Below are 23715 nucleotides of genomic sequence, written 5' to 3'. Positions count from 1 at the left end.
GACTATGTCCACGATAATCTGAGGAGGGGCTTCATCCGAAAATCTTCTTCTTTGTAAAAAAGAAAGATGGGGGTCTCCGCCCTTGCATCGACTACCGAGGTTTAAATGCTGTCACCGTAAAGAATCGGTACCCATTACCATTAATCTCAGAATTATTTGATCGGATTAAGGGGGCTACCATCTTCTCTAAATTGGACCTCAGAGGAGCCTAAGAAATTTCTGTTCCACAACTTACTCTCCCGATCCAACATCCTGACAGTTGTTTTTCAGGAAACAGTGTTTTGGACGTTCTCGGTTGCTGTCTCACTATTTACCTTCTCTCAAGGTCTAAGCTAGCCTCTCAGTTACAATCTCATCTCAATGGGGGTCAAGAACATCCCAAAAACTGACAGGTTAAGAGGCTGCCCAGGAGTGATCTTTGGTAGCGGGAAAGGACTAGTGGCCAGAGCTATCTGCCACCTCAATCAAGTTCCAACTCTCATTCTATTCAATTCGTTCTAATTAGTACCGTTACTTTATGTTCACACTGGTTTGTGGCTAATCAAAAGTATGTAATTTGTTACCACTACTCATACATTTATTATCGATAACATGAATACCCCTATCACCTATTATAACTCTAGGGCTATCACATTGAATAACAAAAGCTTTGAGTATGACACAGTAATACATTAGACACATTTCAATACACCGTTACCCAGACATATTTTATTGGTACACCAGTATATACTTGAGAATCCTGCATGGTGGTAATTGGATGACGGGGATTTGTTTTACCTAGAGAAAACCCCATTTGCAGGAGGGATATGGGATGGCTTTATTGGTATCATTTTCCTGACATTCTCTTAATCAAGATAGGACATTGCCATCCTACTAGCTTGAGAAGAAATGTGTGGTGCACCCCAATATACTCTTACCAGCTTGCACATACCTTCTGTACCCAGCTGAGCCAGACCATGTGCTGCCTCCGCTGGGTCTGGAAGATACACTCTTGGAGCTACTGGTCTACCTTGTCCATCTCTCCAGAGTCCACCAGACTCCTCACCACATCTCTGCACCTTACATACAGTTAATTCTTCAGGTAACACAAATCTTCATATATTAACCAATATGTGTATGCGTGCGTGTGTGTGTGTGTGTTGACATTTTAAAACTAATACAATACAACGAAAAACAAAACAAAACATAGATTTGTTAGCTGTCACATAAAACCCTGCTGTCTATTTGACAGCTATGTTCGCCCTGGTGTGACAGCAATGTATGGTCGTGTGTCTAAGTGTGGACTTTATTAGCAGCTGCTTCAGTTGGTAACTGTGTCACTGTGTAAAGTCCTTTATGTAGTGTCCTACTCATGTGCTGGTATTGCTTTAAAAAGATTTTTCAGTCAACTCAACATCGCCCCCTAGACTAGAAAAATGCTGAAGGCCAATGTATATCAATCGATTTTCCCTCTGCCAACTCACATGCCATTCTCAGTACCTCACATTCAGCTACTTGACTAAGTGAGAAAGACAAAGGGGTCTATTTCTATAACACTTTCTTCAAATATAACAGTACCCAGTACATGTCTGTCTAACAGTGAAAAAATATAAAACACGAAAATTCTACATTTTCAAGGGTTTCACATTATGTCATATCTTGTGGTAAAAATCCTACTCCAATGTTCTATACAGAGTAGCATATCTGTATGCTTAACCTCTAGCAATCTCCTGTCCTCCCCACCCTTTGTGCATCCATATAAAGGCACATTTTTGTACAGGAGGCACGAACCACAAAAACAAAAAAACAAAAAAAACAAAACAGATATGCAATCTATAAAACATGAATCGTATTTCCACAACAGAACCTTTCTGCTTAAAATCAGCAGCTTCTATACACATGAAAACAAAACCCCTGACTTTCTGTAACTCATGTCAATTTAGTGTGTGTATCCCTGAATTTGTCTTATGTAAAAAAAATATGTCTTAGTCCCATTGATGAGACTGTGTCTGTCTTTTTTTTTTTTTTATCTCTACCAGAGCTGAGAGAGAGTGAGAGAGAGATACTAGCATAGATGTAAAAAAAATGAGAAATAAGAAAGCCATGAATAATAGGAATACAAAGATTTGAATACAAGGGTTTGAAAACAAACATACATGCAGAAAGGAAGATTTTACAGAAAAAATGACAGCTGGATTGAACTCTATAGGGAAAATGGCTGTATTCATTTCACTAATCCCTAGCTATTTGCTAAACTATGACCCCTCCCCATACTTGACTAGGGGGTCTTATATAAACCGTGCAATCCAGTGTCATCCGTCATTTGTTCATTAAGAACTCGGTATCACATTAACTACATACCTTTTCAACTGACTTTCTGACTTATGACAGAGAAATGTAAAAATTAAATCTTGATGACTCATCTGAGATACATAAAACGATATTTTGGAGCAAAGTATGTACATACTTCATTTTTTTTATAATGATTCTCAGCCAAACAAATTATCATGAGTCACTGCAGTCTAAAACAAAGAGTGTTCCGATGATCCATTGTTAATTAGTCTTTCAAGAGTAATTCTTCTATTTCTCTATCCCACCCCATTAAACACTAAGTCTATATTTCTTTTGTCTACCTTTATCTGTGAAGAAAAGACAAGATAGTTATCTTTAAACAAGAAACAAACCAAACATTTTCATTCTTTACCATTGACCAGCGATCAGGAATGCAAACATATGATAACATAAAACAAACAAGCAAAATCAACAAAGTTTACCTTTTAAATCAGTAACTTGCACACTAATACTTACTAGAGATAGAGATGACCACTAAGTGAGTTATTAAAAACAAACAAGTAGTACTTAACCCTAATGTCATTAATAATATATTTCCAGAATTAATTGCTTGTCATGTCTGGAGGGTGCTCCCTTATACTTATATATATGAATAAAAGGCAAGGAAGAGAGGGTATGTGTAGAGGCACTCTGGGGTATAAGATTAAAATAGTATTTTATTAGTATGCATTAAAAATATTGATTCATACAGCTAGCAAAATATAAATAAAAAAATGTGCAGAGTGAAAATAAAATGCAGATCTAGCTGCAAATCACTGTGTTCTCACGTTATTTCTTTATATTGGATAATTAATATTGAAATAGTATTCTAATTGAGATATTATTCTGCTGATTTTATGTAACTGTTAGATCACTCGTTTACCAATAATGTCAATATAATAGTGCTTGATAACACATTAGTTTATAAGGTCAAACGCGGTAATGAGTTACAAATATTCCTATATAATGTAGAAAACAGGGTCGCTCACTAAGTTATTAGAGCGGCGATTAAACTGTCTGCATCTAATATAGTTGGTATATATTGAGATTCTGCTTCCTAACTAGACTCGTTCAGCACTTATCTCTATTAGGACACATATGTCTTAGAGCTAGTAAGATATATATTGGAGTATTCTGATTACAATTAACTAGCTAATTTAATTATTGTGAATCTAATCAGACGGTATCAATATGAAGTTATATCACAAACAACATAAATAGGACACAAATAAAGTGCCGTTCACTAGCTGAATATTGCCCCCTTATTGAGTCTGTTTAAGAAAGGGTTAGACAAATTCTTAGCGGAAAGGTGTATCCAGGGATACGACCGTTAATTTAAAATAAAGGATAGTAGTGGATATAGGGTAAAAATTGGATTGCAATATTGAGTCTGGGGGGGATTTTCAAAATTGAAACAGATGGGCGGTTGCCTACTCTGGATTAATTACAAATATAAGTGCAGGATCGCAGGAGATCCAAAATAGGTTGAACTTGATGGACTGGTGTCTTTTTTCAACCTCATCAACTATGTAACTATGTAACTATATCTGGGAGGTCTGTATTATATCATATATGAACGATGGCTAGCGTGGTTGAAACCTAAATTGTCATTGCTAAAACTGAGCTAGGTAGGGGAATAGGATAGATGCGTAGGTATCTAGCTATAAATATGGAGATCAGCTAGATTTATAGCTAGATACCTACGCATCTATCCTATTCCCCTACCTAGCTCAGTTTTAGCAATGACAATTTAGGTTTCAACCACGCTAGCCATCGTTCATATATGATATAATACAGACCTTCCAGATATGCTACAGACTCAATAAGGGGGCAATATTCAGCTAGCAAACGGCACTTTATTTGTGTCCTATTTATGTTGTTTTTGATATAACTTCATATTAATACCATCTGATCAGATTCACAATAATTAAATTAGCTAGTTAATTGTAATCAGAATACTCCAATATATATCTTACTAGCTCTAAGACATATGTGTCCTAATAGAGATAAGTGCTGAACGAGTCTAGTTAGGAAGCAGAATCTCAATATATACCAACTATATTAGATGCACAGTTAATTCGCCGCTCTAATAACTTAGTGAGCGACCCTGTTTTCTACATTATATAGGAATTTTTGTAACTCATTACCGCGTTTGACCTTATAAACTAATGTGTTATCAAGCACTATTATATTGACATTATTGGTAAACGAGTGATCTAACAGTTACATAAAATCAGCAGAATAATATCTCAATTAGAATACTATTTCAATATTAATTATCCAATATAAAGACATAACGTGAGAACACAGTGATTTGCAGCTAGATCTGCATTTTATTTTCACTCTGCACATTTTTTTATTTATATTTCGCTAGTTGTATCAATCAATATTTTTAATGCATACTAATAAAATACTATTTTAATCTTATACCCCGGAGTGCCTCTACACATACCCTCTCTTCCTTGCCTTTTATACACTAATACTTACCACAGATTATTATTTGCCTTGCCTGGTTGTAGGACTATAGGTTTGACCTGACTCCTAGCATTGACTATTGCTTTCCCGTGCAGCATTTGCTGCTATAACATGCGCCGGCAGGTGTGAGTATGGTAATGAAGTTTGCACCCTTCTTTTCAAGTTTTTCCTGAGGCCATCCATTAGAACTGTAACAGCAACCTCCCTGTAGTGAACATTATCCTTTATGTCTGATACCCCAGTATATTTGGCCATCGCTATTAGAGCCCTGCAAAAATAGTCTGCTGCATTTTCACTGTCTTTTTGTTTGATAGTAAAAATTTTACTCCAGTCCACTATCACTGGAAAATATATAGCGAAATGTGTGATTATACGTCTAATATTGTCTCGATTATCATCCTCGGTTAAGGATTTATCCTCCTCCAACATACAATCCTTAATGAACTTTTGTATATCAATATTGAGAGGAAGACAGGCTTTAAGCACCATTCAGAAAGAAAGTTGTAAGCGCTTATCCTTTTAACTGCATATCTGTGTGTGTCTAGCAAAATGAAAACATGAGGTATTAGTTCATATTTTGATCAAAAGCCTGCATCCCACGTCAAGGGTACCTCATTATATGCAGGTCCTACACTGACCTATATGCTTTAAACACTATTAAAATGCAGTTAAAATCAGATGCACTCTCCTCCCAGGTATAGGGGTTTACATCTAGCAAAGGCTGGCTTGTGAGCCACACCCAAATGTGCCTTAAATAGGCTTGATGGACAGCTGCTATGATAAAAAGATAAGCGCTGACAACTTTCTTTCTGTTTTGTATACATATATGGGCATTTATATTGCCACGCAGCTGGTACCACATACAATATGGGATATACCGAGCGCGGGCTTATTTTTCTCTGGTTTTGTTTCTAAGCACCATTCGCCAATCTTTATTAGTAGGCTCATGTGCGTTACCTAAATGTCTAATAAATTTCTGACTCTTGGCCACATCTTTTCTAGGACCAGGGAAATCAGACATAATTAAAAACATTTCAGACCTGGTCCCTGGATCATGTTTTACTACTTGTTTTAAGGGAACTTCACTATCCTTGTCCACCTTCCCATTGGGAACTGCTGTTGTGCGAACAGGATGTAAGCCTACCAAATCACTATGTTCTGAATTAGTTGCTGAAATTGCTGGTGCAGTACAATGGATGTCTCCCCCTGTGTTAACCTTTACATTATTCTCACCAATTTCAGCCGCTGCCCCTGCTGGTGGAACCGTTCCCTTTCCTTGTCCTGAAACATTACTTTTAACATTACTTAAAACAACATACAAGTTACTAGTTACAGTTTTTACATTTTTGGTATTGGCTGTACTTTCCGCCCCGACCGAATTTGTCTGGGGCGTGCTTGCACTTAGTTCTCCACACTTTGCAATGCACACTTCCGGAACGCTCATTTCCGGTACGCTCATTTCCGCTGTGCACGTGTTTTTCTCCACACTGACTTCCGCTGTACATTCGCTGCTCTGCCACGTGTTGCCTTACATTTGCCACAACTTTAAACAATCATCATGTTTAATTCTCGGTTTTGTTGATTTAATCAACCGCACTTTATTTCTAACATTATTTAACACCTCCGACTCAAAACTATCACTGCGGACTAAAGGGCGAACAGCTCCTCGATACCCTTTACTCTCCAGCAAAATCTGTTTTCACCATATACCTTATATACTACTTATTCAACTTCTTCAATACACCGTATGCTACTCAAAATACCACATACTACCATGAAACCACACCATATACTTCTTAAAATACTGTATATTACTTATAACACTGTATGCTACATAAAATACCACATACTACCTGAACCCACACCATATACTGCTTAGAAAACTGTATATTACTTATAACACCGTATGCTACATAAAATTCCACATACTACCTGAACCCACACCATATACTGCTTAGAATACCGTATATTACTTATAACACCGTATGCTACATAAAATACCACATATTACCTGAACCCACACCATATACTGCTTAGAATACCGTATATTACTTATAACACCGTATGCTACATAAAATTCCACATACTACCTGAACCCACACCATATACTGCTTAGAATACCGTATATTACTTATAACACCGTATGCTAAATAAAATTCCACATACTACCTGAACCCACACCATATACTGCTTAGAATACCGTATATTACTTATAACACCGTATGCTACATAAAGTTCCACATACTACTTACAATAACACCGCATGATACTCAAAATGCCGCACACTACTTAAAACAACACTGCACCATATACTAATTAAAATACCATATATTACTTATAAAACTGCACCGTATGTTACATAAAATACCACATACTACTTAGAATAGTGTTCTTATTTCAAACACAACCTTGCCCATCCAGTCTACCTCATCAGGCAGCAACTGATATCCCTGTCTTTTCAATAGTAAATCACTTCTTTGTCTGTCTTCAACAGTATGCAAATTCTTCCCTTATCTATCTCTTTTCAACAGTATGCAAACTCTTCTCTTATCTTTATGCATACCATTCACATACAACCTTTTGTTTTCTGCACAGAAAATAGATTTCCCAAACAATGGTAGTCTTACAGAGGTTTTAACAAATGCTTATACTATACATATATAACAGACTATGAACATGATTGTTTAAACATGTGGTAACAATACCGGAAGTTCATACACGCTAAACAGGAAGTACACATACACTAGGCAATGCAATACCTTTTAAAACGCAAAACGACAATAAAAAGAAACATTTTTCTTTCTTGTCCCTAGATTCTAGTTAGCGTTCCTTCAGACTATGCAACAACAGACATTCGGTTTCGCAACACAAAGTGAACCACAGGTCTTGGAACACATTGCGTTCTTTCCCGTATGAGACGTGTCCGTCAATCCACCCTTTGTTGAGGAACCGAAAACCGTAAGCGTTGCATACCTACCGATAACGTAACCTCCAACTCAGAGCCCCCAAATTATTAAAGTAATTCTATCGTTTTCAAATAAGCATTGCCCAAGCGATTGTATGTGTTTCTAACGCACAAAGTGATTTATTTTAGCAGATGCAAAGTTTAACAGTTCAATACATGATTATATTATAATACAGTACAGTACAGCCAATACCAAAAGATACATACATACATACCGCTGCGCTAACACGGGCCCCAGTGCACAGTATATCTGTTTAGAATACTGTGGTCAGAGTAGACTGAGGCTAGTGGCGGTGCAGCTATGATTATATATACAGTCAGTGTTACAGAGTGAACAATAGAGATGACGTGGCTTGCTTCTATAGGTCCAGAAGTCAGATGGGTCCAGGGTAAACAGGTCATAGGCTGGTTCAAGCGAAGGAATCCAAAGGTGGGGGTCATCTCTCCAGGGAATGAGCTCTGTTCTTCCCGCCTGAATCTCCAGTTACAATTAGTCTATTAGCATTTTATGGTCAGTATCATATTAAAGGTTTATTCCCTAACATCAATAACTAGTGTCACTCACCGGACTGTGAGTGCTACTTCTCGTGTATTTAGGAACCGTGGCCGTCCGCCATCCTGAGGGTCTGCGCATGTGCAGCCCTTTCAAGCCTTCAGTACCTGTTGCTTTTCATTGATTGGATGATCAGGCAACCCTCCCTATTTAAACCACCTGTGATCATTACCTGGTTGCCTGATCTTGGAGTCTCAATCCCCTATGAGCCTCTGAAGGTGTTCCTGTGTCTCCTCGTGTATTCAGCTCCTGCTGATTCCTGTTTATTCTATTGTGGTTTCCAGACCACTTCAACTCTCCTGTGTTCATCGTGGCTGCACCAGCTGATTCCTATCCGCTGCCTCCGTTGCTGCTACAGAGCTCCTGCTCACTTCAACTCTCCTGTGTTCATCGTGGCTGCACCAGCTGATTCCTATCCGCTGCCTCCGTTGCTGCTACAGAGTTCCTGCTCACTTCAAACTCTCCTGAGTTCATCGGGTCAGCGCTCCGCTGCTTCCATCTCTACTACTGGATATCAGACCGCCTCAACTCTCCCGTGTTCTTCATGTTTCCAGTTTCACATACTACTGCTTCCTGAGTATTGCCTCATTCATGCTGGTTTACCTGCCGTGCGCTGCACCAACCTGATTACCGCTTCCACCTTCCAGTGGTCTCTCCTCCTGCCGGTTTTCAGCCGTTCAGGTATCCCTGCACCTCTCTCTGACAGCCTGCTCTCCTAAACCGCGGTATGCATACTTCTCATTGACTTTGCTTGTGTGTTGCATATCTAGCTGGACTGAGTTGTGTTCTCCTCCGGAGTCTCCTATCCACTGAGATTATTGCTACCATTGACTTTGTTTCCTATTGCCTGGATAGTTATTGTGACTTTGTATATTCAAGCAGTGCTGCTCAGTTATCATTGTATTGTGGATATCATTGTGGGATCAAGTTCTGTGTGCCCGTGTATATTCTGCATTGCATTCATCTCCTCGTGCCCCTCCTCACATATATATTGCAGTGGTACAACTTGCTGACGCAGACCCCTGACTCCTGTTCCCTGTGACACCAGTTTCTAGTATCCTCTCACATAAGCAGTGGTACAACTTGCTATACGCAGACCACTGACTTCCCTGTTACCTACCTTCACCTGGATTCCATTCCTTCACCTAGACAGCGGTACAACTTGCTATACGCAGACCGCTGACTCTCACTACCTCCTCGCTACTCCTGGACATTCCTCCGCACTATAGCAGTGGTACAACTTGCTATCTGCAGACCACTGACTCTCCTCACGTTTCCTTGTCCATCTAGTTCCTCGTGTACAGTCATCTACTCATTACCAGTGCTGCTAGTCATAGACTTTCCTCGAGCATTCTCTCACCATCTGCTGTTTCTCCTGTTCCGTTGTCACCCTGCTACCAGAGTACCATATTACCAACTATATTACTCTGGTAAGTCCGTCATCTGGTGATATCCTGGGTAAAGACTCCTAGTGCCCGTGACAACTAGAGTATGCAATGTGCGATCTCTTCGCTGAATGTACCGGACAGCTGCTGATGAATAGGGGTTTAATATGATACTAGATACTACACCTTTCCTATAACCTGAACCTTCCCTACTGTTGCTGTGCCTTGTAGCAACACTTTCCTTCCTCTCCGAAGTCTAGCAACCATAGGCAGGCCACTTTATGTCCGGCCTTCCTTTCTCCTCCCTGGCTGGTTGCAGACGGTTTAAACTTGACCTTGTCCCTTGCCCCCTAATCTTTATTTTTCCAAACTTTATTCACGCTCTCATGCCTTTTCCGCCAAAACATGTATGCGTCGCGATCCATAAAGGGTGGGGGATGCGGGGGAGCCCCTCAGTAAAGCATTTTAGACTATATTTTACAGCATGTCTCTTAAGTTACTGACAGTCAACGTTAAGGGGTTGAACACACCCCAGAAACGTACTACACTTCTGGCCGTCCTTGAAAAGTCACATGCAGATATAGTTTTCCTGCAAGAGACCCACTTAACCGAACCTCATGCAACACTCCGAGCAAAGCTCTTCTTGCAGACTTTTTTCGCCTCAGCTGCTTCAAAGCATCGAGGTGTGGCCATCCTGATAAGACCATCTGTCCAACTGGTGGTGTGCCGCTCGATCACGGACCCGGAGGGTCGTTATCTTATGCTTATAGGCACATTGGGCCAGCTCCCGGTCACTCTGGTATGCTGCTATGCCCCAAACAACGCCCAAATCTCCTTTCTCCAGAGATTTTTCAGCCATATACATAAACATGCCGAAGGCCATTTGCTTATGGGAGGCGACTTTAACATGATTCTAGATCCCTCTCTAGATAGATCAACATTGCCCGCACCTTCATCTCAATCCCAGGCACACTCTGTGCGGCAGTCTACTAGATTTGCCTCATTATTACAGGAGAATTCTCTTCTGGATGCTTGGCGGGTGGTTAATGGCACCGATAGAGGTTATACTTTCTACTCTCACCCCCATAATGTATACACTCGAATAGATTACTTACTGGTTGACGCTAAACTAGCTACCAAGCTTCGCGGAGCTGAGGTTCACCTGGACAGACCATATAGGTATCTCTTTTCAGTTGGACATAGGAAATCTCCCCAAGCAAAGTCCAAACTGGCGGTTGGATGATTCTCTTTTGCTTAATGCTGCGACGTGCCCAGAGATTGCAGAGGCCCTCACTGAATTCTTTAATTTTAATGAAACCCCTGAAATATCTTTGTCTACGATCTGGGAGGCGCATAAAGCCACAATTCGTGGACGCCTTATTAGCATAGCTTCATCCCGACATAAGGAAGAGCGAGAACAGATATCCACACTGGAAGCTCGTCTTCTCTCCCTACCTACCCAGCATCAAGGCTCACTAGACCAGTCACACCTGAGAGAGTTGACGATAGTGAGGGGCCAGCTCAATGTGGTACTATCCAAAAAAACAGCCCGTACCCTTAAATGGACTAAGCAGCTTTTAGGAGAAAGGTGACAAGGAGGACTCCCTACTAGCCCGAAAACTCCGTCAGAGGCGCACACGTAACGCAATCTCGCCTATCAAGAACTCTCAAGGGCAGTCAACATATAACCCAAATGCTATACTGAAGGAATTTCAGACATACTACTCTTCACTACACAACTTGAACGCCTCAGATCCAGCACCTCCTGACTTAGATAGAAAAATAAATGCCTACCTGCGTTCTTGTAAACTCCCGCAACTATCTGAATGGAAATTGAATTTCTCAGTTCCGATATAACAAACGAAGAAACTATTACAGTTTTACGTAGTATGAAGGTAGCTTCTGCCCTTGGACCAGATGACTTCCCTGCTAAGTATTATAAGAAATTTGCAGGGATCCACAGTCCAAAGCTGACTGCTAGGTTTAACTCTATACTCGATGGGGGACCCTTTGATTACCGTTATACCGAAAGACGGTAGAGACCTTTCTCTTTGTAGTAGCTATCATCCCATATCCTTACTTAACGTAGATTTGAAAATATGTGCTAAAGTTCTTGCAAATAGAGTTCATTGTATCCTCCCGAAATTAGTACACCCCGATCAGGTTGGATTTGTCCTAGGCCGGCAGGCAGCAGACAACACCAGACGGACTATAGACCTCATCCAGCATATCAATGAACGTAAACTACCCTCCCTCCTTTTATCCCTTGATGCTGAAAAGGCATTTGACTGCATTGGCTGGCCCTTCATGATGAAGACCCTCTTGGCTTATGGCTTCAAAGACCGCTTTCTTAAAGGGGTCTCCGCCCTGTATGTCAATCCAACCGCTTCTGTTCAGGTGAATGGGTGTTCCTCCCCATCTTTTCAAATTCAAAACGAAACACGACAAGGTTGCCCCCTCTCCCCACTTCTGTTTGCACTTTCCATAGAACCCCTGGCCTTGAAAATACAACAAAATCCCAACATCTCTGGCATACAACTATCCTCCAACATCTATAAGATTGCACTCTACGCAGATGACATCCTCCTTACCATTACTAATCCCCTAACATCGTTACCAAACCTATTTCAGGAGCTCGATAATTTTTCTATAGTCTCGAACTTTAAGATCAATATGGCCAAGACGGATATCCTGGATCTCAATATCCCACCGAAGTTGAAGCAGCTTCTGGAGCTAAATTTTCCATTTTACTGGAATTCCGATAGTATCAAATATCTGGGTATAGCAATTGCTAGAAAGGTAGAAGACCTCTACCAAGCAAACTACCCCCAATTGATAGCATGCCTCAAAAAAGACATGATTTCTTGGGACAAGTTGATAATATCTTGGGTGGCCCGGATTACATCAGTGAAGATGAATTTGCTCCCCAGGCTGCTTTACCTTTTCCATACCCTCCCCATCAAAGTTCCTTCCTCTACTTTTAAAATGCTGCAAAATTCTATCATACGCTTCATTTGGTCAAATAAGAGACCCAGGATCTCTGCTCGTATTCTACAATGCTCTCCCATGGCAGGTGGCCTCAGCATACCCAATCTTCACAATTATTACTATGCGGCACGTCTAGCTCAATGTGTCCAATGGCACTCCCCGCCTGGGACCAGGGTTTGGGTTGATATAGAATCAGACCTGTTAGGAAGCTCACCGATTTGTTCTATCCTCTGGCTCTCAGCCACACAGTGCCCAGCCCCCTCTCGAACTCATCCAGTAATAGCCCTCTCCCTTTCAATCTGGTCTCGGTGTAGTAGAATGGAATCTCTATCACCTGCCCCCCAGATACTTATACCTTTTGGTTGAATCCAGCTTTTACACCAGGCCTATCACGTCCTATGTACACAAAATGGGCAGGGGAAGGTAAATTATTACTGCTAAACCACATAACAAGGACTCTAACGTTCCCTCAATTCTCAGAATTGACTAAACGGTGCGGGTTTGCGATGGGACAGTTCCACCAATACTTACAAATCAGACATTATCACCAACTGGTTAAGGTTCCGTTATCTGCTAGGCCCCCCACTGTGTTTGAGAACCTATGCCTATCGGGGCCAACCTCAAAAGGTCTAATCTCAATGCTATACAATGCCCTACTCCCCACCTCCACGGAGGCCAAGGACCGTTTCCAGACACAGTGGGAGGCAGATTTGGGAACATCTCTAGATCCAGAAGAGTGGACAGCACGTTGCTCCATAAATGTCCGCACCAAAGAAAACCCCAATAAATTGCTGCATAGATGGTACTACGTTCCCTCTAGGCTTCATATTATATACCCTCAAACAAGTCCAATATGTTGGAGAGACTGTCGCCATACTGGCACCTTCATACGCACATGGTGGGACTGCCCCAAACTGCGCCCGTTCTGGACAGAAGTTCTCGCATTCGCAACAGCTATTCTCGATACTCCTGTGCCCTCCGATTCTAAGCACGTTTCACTGCCTTTAACTCTCCCAGACCTTCCAACACATACCCATAAGCTTCTTCGGCATATAATCAGCGCAGCTACCTGTCAGATAGCTGCCCATTGGAAGAACCCCACACCTCCAACGCTCCAAATGGTCTGTGGTCGGATCTGGCACACTTATCAGATGGAACACATCACTAGCGTGCTTAGGGGCTCTTCCGTGTCCTTCAACAAAGTCTGGTCTCCATATTATAACCAACCCCTGCTTCAATTCTAGCTGAACCCGACTCGCTACTGGAAATACCAGATTGAACTATTATCTTCCGCTAAAAACATAAAAGCGTGAATTCCTCCCCCTCCCCATTTTGCCTTGTACCACCCCCTTACCCCCTCTTCTTTATCTTCTCCCCTTTATTTGTATAATTTAAAACAAAATAACATCTTCATGGTACCATGCTCATATGAAGCTGAATTTGTTTTGTAAAAGCTCTGTGAGAGAGTGTCATACTCACTGTTAAATTTATATGTGCATTTGTCATCTCACTAATGTACCTTTCAAGAATTTTTCTATTTTGTAATACTGTTCAAGATAAGATGTTACTAATAAAACATATTTAAAAAAAAACAAAACGGTAGTTATAAACACAACATATTCAAACTTGGCTAGTCAATAGTGATGTACCAGAGAGATCAGTATTGTGGCCTGTCCTTCAGATTAATGAACTTTGCTGATAGTCTATAAAGTAAGGTGTCCATATTTGCCGATGATACTTTTTTTTTTGCCTTTTTCTGGATCACCACAATTAAAATCTATGAGAAGTTAAATATTAAACAAATTTTTAAAAGCATTTTTTTCAAATTTAATAACATCTAACTATGTAGAATAATGATTTAAACATATTGTAAGACATTTACTGGTATTACTAGTTAATTTACTACATGCACACCTCATACACTACAACAAAAATAAAGCAAGCGACAGAAAGAGACACCAGTAAATTAATTTGACATCTCCGGTTTCCTGGGTAGGATTTAGATGCTGTAAGTCCTCAAAGTTTCTGAGTTGCTCTTCCAAGCATGCTTAAGACATTTTGTAATGGCATTGGTAATTACATTACATTATTGCCTAGTTTTCAAGCAAATATATCAAGTGAGGTTCTTGTGTATTTTTTGTTTATTTAAGTGCCTTGTTAAATCCTCTATCCTTAGATCCTTCAGCTGTACCAAGTGCTCCAGGCGCTGGACTTTCATTTGTAGTATCTGGCAAAGACAAAGACAAAGTTAGCCCTCCAACCAAGCTGATTATTATACCTTATTATCTATTTTTATGAACATTTGTTTATATAGCACACTCTACAGTGCTTTACAATTTTGAATAAATACAGTAGTAATTGTTTTATTGTATATTAACAGAGGTAAGAGGATCTTATAAGCTTACACTGTAACCATATTTTTTATGCTGGGACCCTGAGAGGCAGTTTCTAATATGATGTATTCCATACCTAACAATTAGGGGACACCACTTGGGCTCCAGATCCACAGGTTGTGATCTATGTAACCAATTGTTCAATGTTGTTACTAACAACCTTTCCTAGCCAGGAATTTTGCAAATAAATATGGACCTTGCAAGTTAGCTTAAATGAATCAAAGCAGAAATACCACAAGCATGATATAACATGTAGGATTGCTTTTTGTTTTCTACTGAAGAAAAATATTCAGAACATTCTTTATTAATTATTGTAATAAAGTCTTATGTGTTCTTATTTCTTGAACCATTTCAAATAATGGAGTGAGTTTTGTGCCAGCTTAATGAATCTGTCTGTGTCTATTTCTAAAGCTCAATCAGGTTCGTTATTTTCTACCAAGCAAAACAGCAGGGATAAATAGGGGAAAAGAGTTGCGCTCTACTCCCAATGATCCAAGAGCTGCACGAACCGAGGGTATCCCTCCCTAGAAGCTTACAATATGGAATGATGGTTAGACACTTGTTGACGACTAATATTGTCTCTACATAGGTGTACCAGATTGTTAGTAAGGTCCTTGACGTGGATCTAAGTCAGCAATTGGTAATGATTCCTCCAAAACTGGATTACAATCATATAGTTTAATGTGTTTTATTTTATTTGTACAAGACTTCCTAACACATAAACAAATCCTAATAAATTCTATCAAAATGCACAATAAACAATAACTTCTATGCCGTAAAAATCATACATATACTAGGGATGTGCACCGGCGACTTTTGAGGTCTCGAGTTTTGTGTTTTGGATCCGGATTTTCATTATTTTTGGGGTTCGGATTTGTCTCGCAAAACACTTGACGAAAGGTCTCGGTTCGGATTTAAGGTTTTGGATTCGGATTTTTTTTGGAAAAAACATAAAAAGTTTAAAAATCAAGTTTTTCGGCTTATTTTCACTCCTATGCTATTAGTAACCTCAATAACATTCAATAACAAGCATTTCCACTAATTTACAGTGTATTCTGAACACCTCACAATATAGTTATTAGTCCAAAACGTTGCAACGAGGTATCTTTCTGGACTGCGTAGAGGAGTGGGTCACCACAATATATATAATAAGAAAACCATCAACTTGTATGATTCGCACCAATAAATGTACCTGGACTGCGTAGAGGAGTGGGTCACCACAATATATATTAAAAACCCTGAACTTGTATGATTCGCACCAATAAATGTACCTGGACTGCATAGAGGAGTGGGTCACCACAATATATATTAAAAACCCTGAACTTTTATGATTCGCACCAATAAATGTACCTGGACTGCGTAGAGGAGTGGGTCACCACAATATATATTAAAAACCCTGAACTTTTATGATTCGCACCAATAAATGTATCTGGACTGCGTAGAGGAGTGGGTCACCACAATATATATAATAAGAAAACCATCAACTTGTATGATTCGCACCAATAAATGTACCTGGACTGCGTAGAGGAGTGGGTCACCACAATATATATTAAAAACCCTGAACTTTTATGATTCGGACCAATAAATGTATCTGGACTGCGTAGAGGAGTAGGTCACCACAATATATATAATAAGAAAACCATCAACTTGTATGATTCGCACCAATAAATGTACCTGGACTGCATAGAGGAATGGGTCACCACAATATATATAATAAGAAAACCCTGAACTTGTATGATTCGCACCAATAAATGTACCTGGACTGCGTAGAGGAGTGGGTCACCACAATATATATTAAAAACCCTAAACTTTTATGATTCGCACCAATAAATGTATCTGGACTGCGTAGAGGAGTGGGTCACCACAATATATATAATAAGAAAACCATCAACTTGTATGATTCGCACCAATAAATGTACCTGGACTGCGTAGAGGAGTGGGTCACCACAATATATATTAAAAACCCTGAACTTTTATGATTCGCACCAATAAATGTACCTGGACTGCGTAGAGGAGTGGGTCACCACAATATATATAATAAGAAAACCATCAACTTGTATGATTCGCACCAATAAATGTACCTGGACTGCATAGAGGAGTGGGTCACCACAATATATATTAAAAACCCTGAACTTGTATGATTCGCACCAATAAATGTACCTGGACTGCGTAGAGGAGTGGGTCACCACAATATATATTAAAAACCCTGAACTTTTATGATTCGCACCAATAAATGTATCTGGACTGCGTAGAGGAGTGGGTCACCACAATATATATAATAAGAAAACCATCAACTTGTATGATTCGCACCAATAAATGCACCTGGACTGCGTAGAGGAGTGGGTCACCACAATATATATTAAAAACCCTGAACTTTTATGATTCGCACCAATAAATGTATCTGGACTGCGTAGAGGAGTGGGCACTGGGCACCACAATAAAATATATAAAAAACCTTCAACAGGTCTGCATTACACTGCACATACGGCTGCTCCTCCATCCTCTCCATCATATACATGTTGGAGTTTTAGCGTGTGACAACCTCTTGTTTTTGATAATGTCAGTGCATTTTGAATATTTTTCAATTTGCCCCACACCACTGAATGTACTTTATCTATGATACGCATCTATCTATCTTGACTGCGTAGTGTGGTGGCCCCGGTACACAATTTGGTACCGAGGCCACAATATAATTAAAAAACCCTCCACGGGTCAGAATTCCACCAAAAAAGGGTATGGACTGCGTAGTGTGGTGGCCCCGGTACACAATTTGGTACCGAGGCCACAATATAATTAAAAAATTGGGCATCAACTGTCACCGTTGTTTAATATCTGATACACCTAAATATGGACTGCACAGTGGAGTGGCCCCGGTAGTAAATTTGGTGCCGGGGCCACAATACCTCCTCCAACTTCCAAGTGTAGTGTTTATAAAGACAGACAGCGTCGAAGTGTTATTAGTTGACTTTCTTAACCCTAAAATTGTCCCTGTTGCAAATATTCGTGCAATGGACAGTTACTTTTTTATTGAAAGACTCAAGCTTTCAAGTGTAGTGTTTATAAAATATAAACAACAATACAGTAGTTTTAGAGCACGTCAATACCTCTTGTTTTAAATTATGACAGGGCATTTTACTTTTGGTTTAATTTCTTGAATTTGTTTAAATTTGGTTTTACTTTTTGAACATGGCAAACGACTGTTGATTGGTCATATAATGGAAAAAAAAAAGTTCCAAGATGGAATTGTCCTTGGGCCCTCACACCCACCCTTATGTTGTTGAAATAGGACATGCACACTTTAACAAACCAATCATTTCAGCGACAGGGCCTACCAAACAACTTTGGCTGAAATGATTGGTTTGTTTGGGCCCCCACACCAAAAAAGCTATTCATCTCTCCCTGCACAGACTAAACAGGCTCTACTGAGGCAAGATGTCGTCCTCATCCTCAACCTCTGATTCCTCTCCCCCTACAGTGTGTACTTCCTCCTCATCACACATTATCAATTCGTCCCCGCTGGACTCCACAACCACAGGTCCCTCTGTAGTATCTGGAGGGCAATGCTGTACTTCATTGAGGAATTGATTATTCATTTTTATAAACATCATTTTTTCAACGTTATGAGGAAGCAACCTCCTTCGCCGCTCACTGACCAGGTTCCCCGCTGCACTAAAAACTCTTTCCGAGTACACACTGGAGGGGGGACAACTCAGGTAAAATAGAGCCAGTTTGTACAGGGGCTTCCAAACTGCCTTTTTTTCCTGCCAGTAACAATATGGACTGTCTGACATGTCTACTTGGATGGTGTCAGCAAAGTAATCATCCACAATTTTTTCTATTGTGACAGCATCCAATGCAGCGAGAGTAGACATGTCTGCAATGGTTGGCAGGTCCTTCAGTCCGGACCAGATGTTATCAGCATCCCCGCCAGTGCCTCTTTTGGGAAAACTGAGCTTTTTCCTCGCAGCCATAGATGTGGAAGAAAATGAGGGTGGAGCTGTTGGCATGTCACGGTCCTCTTCAGAGGACAATCTCCTGACCAGCAGGTCTTTGCACCGCTGTAGACTTGTGTCCGCCGGAAACAGAGACACAACATACGCTTTAAACCGAGGATCGAGCACGGTGGCCAGAATGTATTCCTCTGACTTTAAAAGAGTGACCACCCTCGGATCCTGGCAAAGCGTACGAAGGGCTACATCCACAAGAGCTACATGCTTGGTGTAATCGCAATGGCTTACCAGCTCCTCCCTCACTTTCTCCAGCTGCTTCTGCAACAGCCTGATCAGGGGAATGACCTGACTCAAGCTGGCAGTGTCGGAACTGACTTCTCGTGTGGCAAGTTCAAATGGCTGCAGAACCTTGCACAACACGGAAATCGGTCTCCACTGCGCTTGACTGAGGCGCATCCCCACTCCTTTGCCTATGTCGTAGGTGGCTGTGTAGGCCTGAATGGCCTTTTGCTGCTCCTCCATCCTCTGCAGCATATAGAGGGTGGAGTTCCAGCGCGTCACAACCTCTTGTTTGAGGTGATGGCAGGGCAGGTTCATGCTTTTTTGATGTGCCTCTAGTCTGCGGTAGGCACTGGCTGAATGCCGAAAGTGTCCAGCAATTTTGCGCGCCACCGCAAGCATCTCCTGCACACCCCTGTCACTCTTGAGGTAATGCTGCACCACCAAATTAATGGTGTGGGCAAAACATGGGACGTGCTGGAAATTGTCCATATTTAATGCCCGCACAATGTTACTGGCATTGTCTGACACCACAAATCCCCATGAGAGTCTAAGTGGGGTAAGCCACTGGGAGATAATTTCCCTCATTTTCTCTAATATGTTGTCAGCGTTGTGCCTCTTATTAAAGCCTGTAATACACAATGTTGCCTGCCTTTGCACGAGCAGCCATTTTGTAGTTGCTGCTACTGATGCAGCGGAAGGGGATGCATCTACCCAGTGGGCTGTCACAGTCATATAGTCCTTCGTTTGCCCAGAACCACTTGTCCACATGTCCGTGGTTAAGTGGACAGTGGGTACAACCGCATTTTTTAGAGCACTGAGGACACTTGATCGTACTTCTCTGTACATTTTTGGTATCGCCTGCCTAGTGAAGTGGAATCTCGACGGGATTTGGTACCGGGGACACAATACCTCCATCAACCCTCTAAATCCCACTCCACTGATGGCGGACACCGGGCGCACGTCTAACACCAACATTGCAGTTACAGCCGCAGTTATACGCTTTGCAATAGGGTGACTACTATCGTATTTTGTGGTCATGGCAAACGACTGTTGGACGGTCAATTGTTTTGTGAAAGACTTAGCGGTCTTACGACTTCCCCTCTGGGAAGATTACCGACTAACAGCAGCAACAGCAGCAGTGGCAGTAGTAGGCGTACCGCTGCAGGATTCCTCGGATGAATCCCGTATTGAGGAGGACTCAGTCTGGCTGCTGACTTGGGCTGCAGGACTGAATCTGATGGAGATTGTGGAGGAAGTTGACGAGGAGGGTGTTGCTGGTGTGTATCCAACTGGACCACGGGATTTAGGTGTCCCTGTACCGATGAGGGTCCTAGCCCCAGTTCCTGAACTAACCACTGAACTATGAAGGTTATTCAGGTGACGTATAAGGGAGGATGTTCCTAGGTGGGCAAGATCCTTACCCCTGCTTATTTGAGCTTTACATAAGCTACATATGGCCATACATTGGTTGTCTGGATTTGGATAAAAATAACTCCAGACCGAAGAGGTGCATTTTTTGGTCTTCTGACCAGGCATGACGATGGGCTTTTTCATCCCATGGACATCAGCTGTTTCCCCCCCTGGTGCCTCATTTACAATAACCACATCACCATCCTCATCATCAAGTTCCTCCACAGCGCCAGCTACATCATCAATAGCCTCCTCCCGAGCCACCTCTTCCCGTACAGTGATGGGAAGGTCAGGCTTGACAACCACCAACATCCTTGGACTCGCCTTGTGGATTTGTGATAATTTCTCTTTAGAAGGCAGAGTTGTTTGCTGTTTTGTTGCTGACAGCATAACTCTCTTCAATTTTTTGTAGGGGGGGGGAGGAGGAGGAGGGCTAAGATCCGTGGGTGAAGCTGAACCACTAGTCATGAACACGGGCCAGGGCCTAAGCCGTTCCTTGCCACTCCGTGTCGTAAATGGCATATTGGCAACTTTACGTTTCTCCTCAGATGATTTTAAGTTTCTCTTTTTGCTACTTTTTCTTAACTTGGGCTTTTTGGATTTTACATGCCCGGTACTACGAGATTGGGCATCGGGCTTGGAAGACGACGTTGATGGCATTTCATCGTCTATGTCATGACTAGTGGCAGCAGCTTCAGCATTAGGAGGAAGTGGGTCTTGATCTTTCCCTACTTTATCCTCCAAATTTTTGGTCTCCATTATATGTAGCACAAGATACTGCAGAATGTGTGAACTTGGTAATATTGCAGTACCAATGGACTTATACTGCTGGATTGGTTTTGCAAATTTGGTTATAAGTATATATATTTTTTTTAATTTTTAATTTTTTTTTACTTTTTTTTTATTTTTTAAAAACTTGGGAATAATGGGGAAATAACTATGCCCTTAGAAGCACAGAGCACAGGACACAGCACCACTGGACTGAACAGGACACGGCACAGGACCCAGCAGCACTACGGAACTCAGCAGGACAGAGCACAGGACACAGCACCACTGGACTGATACGGCAGAATGTGTGAACTTTGTAATATTGCAGTACCAATGGACTTATACTGCTGGATTGGTTTTGCAAATTTGGTTATAATTATATATTTTTTTTTTAATTTTTAATTTTTAATTTTTTTTTACTTTTTTTTTATTTTTTAAAAACTTGGGAATAATGGGGAAATACCTATGCCCTTAGAAGCACAGAGCACAGGACACAGCACCACTGGACTGAACAGGACACGGCACAGGACCCAGCAGCACTACGGAACTCAGCAGGACAGAGCACAGGACACAGCACCACTGGACTGATACTGCAGAATGTGTGAACTTTGTAATATTGCAGTACCACTGGACTTTTACTGCTGAATGTGTGAACTTGGTAATATTGCAGTACCAATGGGCTTATACTGCAGGATTGGTTGTGCAAATTTTGTGGTAATTAAAAAAAATTAAATGAGTTTTTGGTATTTTTTTAAATAACTTTTTTTTATTTTTTTAAACACAGGGGAATATTGGGGAAATAACTATGCCCTTAGAAGCACAGAGCACAGGACACAGCACCACTGGACTGAACAGGACACAGCACAGGACCCAGCAGCACCACTGACCTCAGAAGGACAGAGCACAGCACACAGCACCACTGGACTGATACTGCAGAACACAGCACAGCACAGCACAGAACTAAACAGCACAGCACAGAACTAAACAGCACAGCACGAGATCTACCAGGACAGAGGACCACCTAACACACCCTCCCTCTACCCTGATCAATGCCCGAGTGAAGATGGCGGCGACTAGCGGGGAATTTATAGGATCCGAGTATCGCGAGATCCGACAACGGGATTATGAGTCAGAGCCTCAGTTTCAGATTTGAATTTGGCGCCAATACCCGGATCTGTCTCGGATCCGACTCGGATCGGCAACGTTTGGGTGGGCTCGGATTTCAGAAATCCGAGTGCGCTCATCTCTAACATATACCACTTAAAATCACTTGCTGTACATAAGAAATATACATAAAAAAATACTGATTGTGCATGTGTGATGGCCACCGGCATTCAGCCTCCTCTCTTGATGGAGGAGGCCTCCTGAGAGGCACTGGTGTGGGTACCCGGCCATCATCCACACACAGCAAGTATCACATTATTTGAATGACTTTTTTAGCTTATGTCTATTCATCACCGCTAACACAGTGGGAAAGGATCCCTTAAGAATACAGGTTAGAATCACATAGTGCAACTTCTTAATCCTCCTCCCTCAAAGATGATTTAAACAACACAAGACAATGATATTTATATATTGGATTACACCCACTGGACTATTATTAATTAGGGACAATAGAGTGGACATTGTTTATTATTTATTGGCTGGACACTTGGCTGTACTTTCCTCGTGGTTATGTTTTCTTGATATGGGTTGTGGCCATCACACATGCACAATCAGTATTTTTATGTATATTTCTTATGTACAACAAGTGATTTAAAGTGGTATATGTATGTTTTTTATGGCATATAAGTTATTGTGTATTGTGCATTTTGATAGAATTTTATTAGGATTTGTTTATGTGTTAGAAAGTCTTGTACAAATAAAATAAAACACGTTAAACTATTAGATTGTAATCCAGTATTGGAGGAATCATTACCAATTGCTGACTTAAACCCACATCAAGGACCTTACTAACAATCTGGTACACCTATGTACAAACAATATTAGTAGTCAATGAGCGCCTAACCATCATTCCAAAACAGTAGGAATGTAAGTTTTAAAAATGAAATTAGTTGAAAGCATAACTTCTGAGATCTCAACAGTAAAAAACTGCATTTAGTGCAACTTTTCTCAGAGAGTGATGTTTTTACAAAGTTCATTTCTAGATCAATAACATAGAAAAACCAGTTGTCTAATATCACTAATTAACTAATAGTGCTAAGACTGCCTTGTTTATACAATGTCATTGACGAAA

At 41.0% G+C, this 23715-nt stretch overlaps 1 protein-coding gene across 2 annotated transcripts in view; it reads right to left on the bottom strand.

Moving 5' to 3' along the window:
* Positions 1-14541: 14541 nt before the first annotated feature.
* Positions 14542-23715, bottom strand: part of LOC142161510 (sperm flagellar protein 1-like) — an 86928-nt gene continuing 77754 nt past the window's right edge. For both annotated transcript variants that reach the window (XM_075217190.1, XM_075217191.1), the window contains exon 7: positions 14542-14903. In XM_075217190.1, the coding sequence (XP_075073291.1) occupies positions 14790-14903 (114 nt within the window). In that variant the 3' untranslated portion in view covers positions 14542-14789. The remainder of the gene's footprint in view (positions 14904-23715) is intronic.

The sequence above is a fragment of the Mixophyes fleayi genome, chromosome 6 (assembly GCF_038048845.1).
Source record: "Mixophyes fleayi isolate aMixFle1 chromosome 6, aMixFle1.hap1, whole genome shotgun sequence".
NCBI lineage: Eukaryota > Metazoa > Chordata > Amphibia > Anura > Limnodynastidae > Mixophyes > Mixophyes fleayi.
This window is presented reverse-complemented; position numbering and strand designations above follow the sequence as displayed.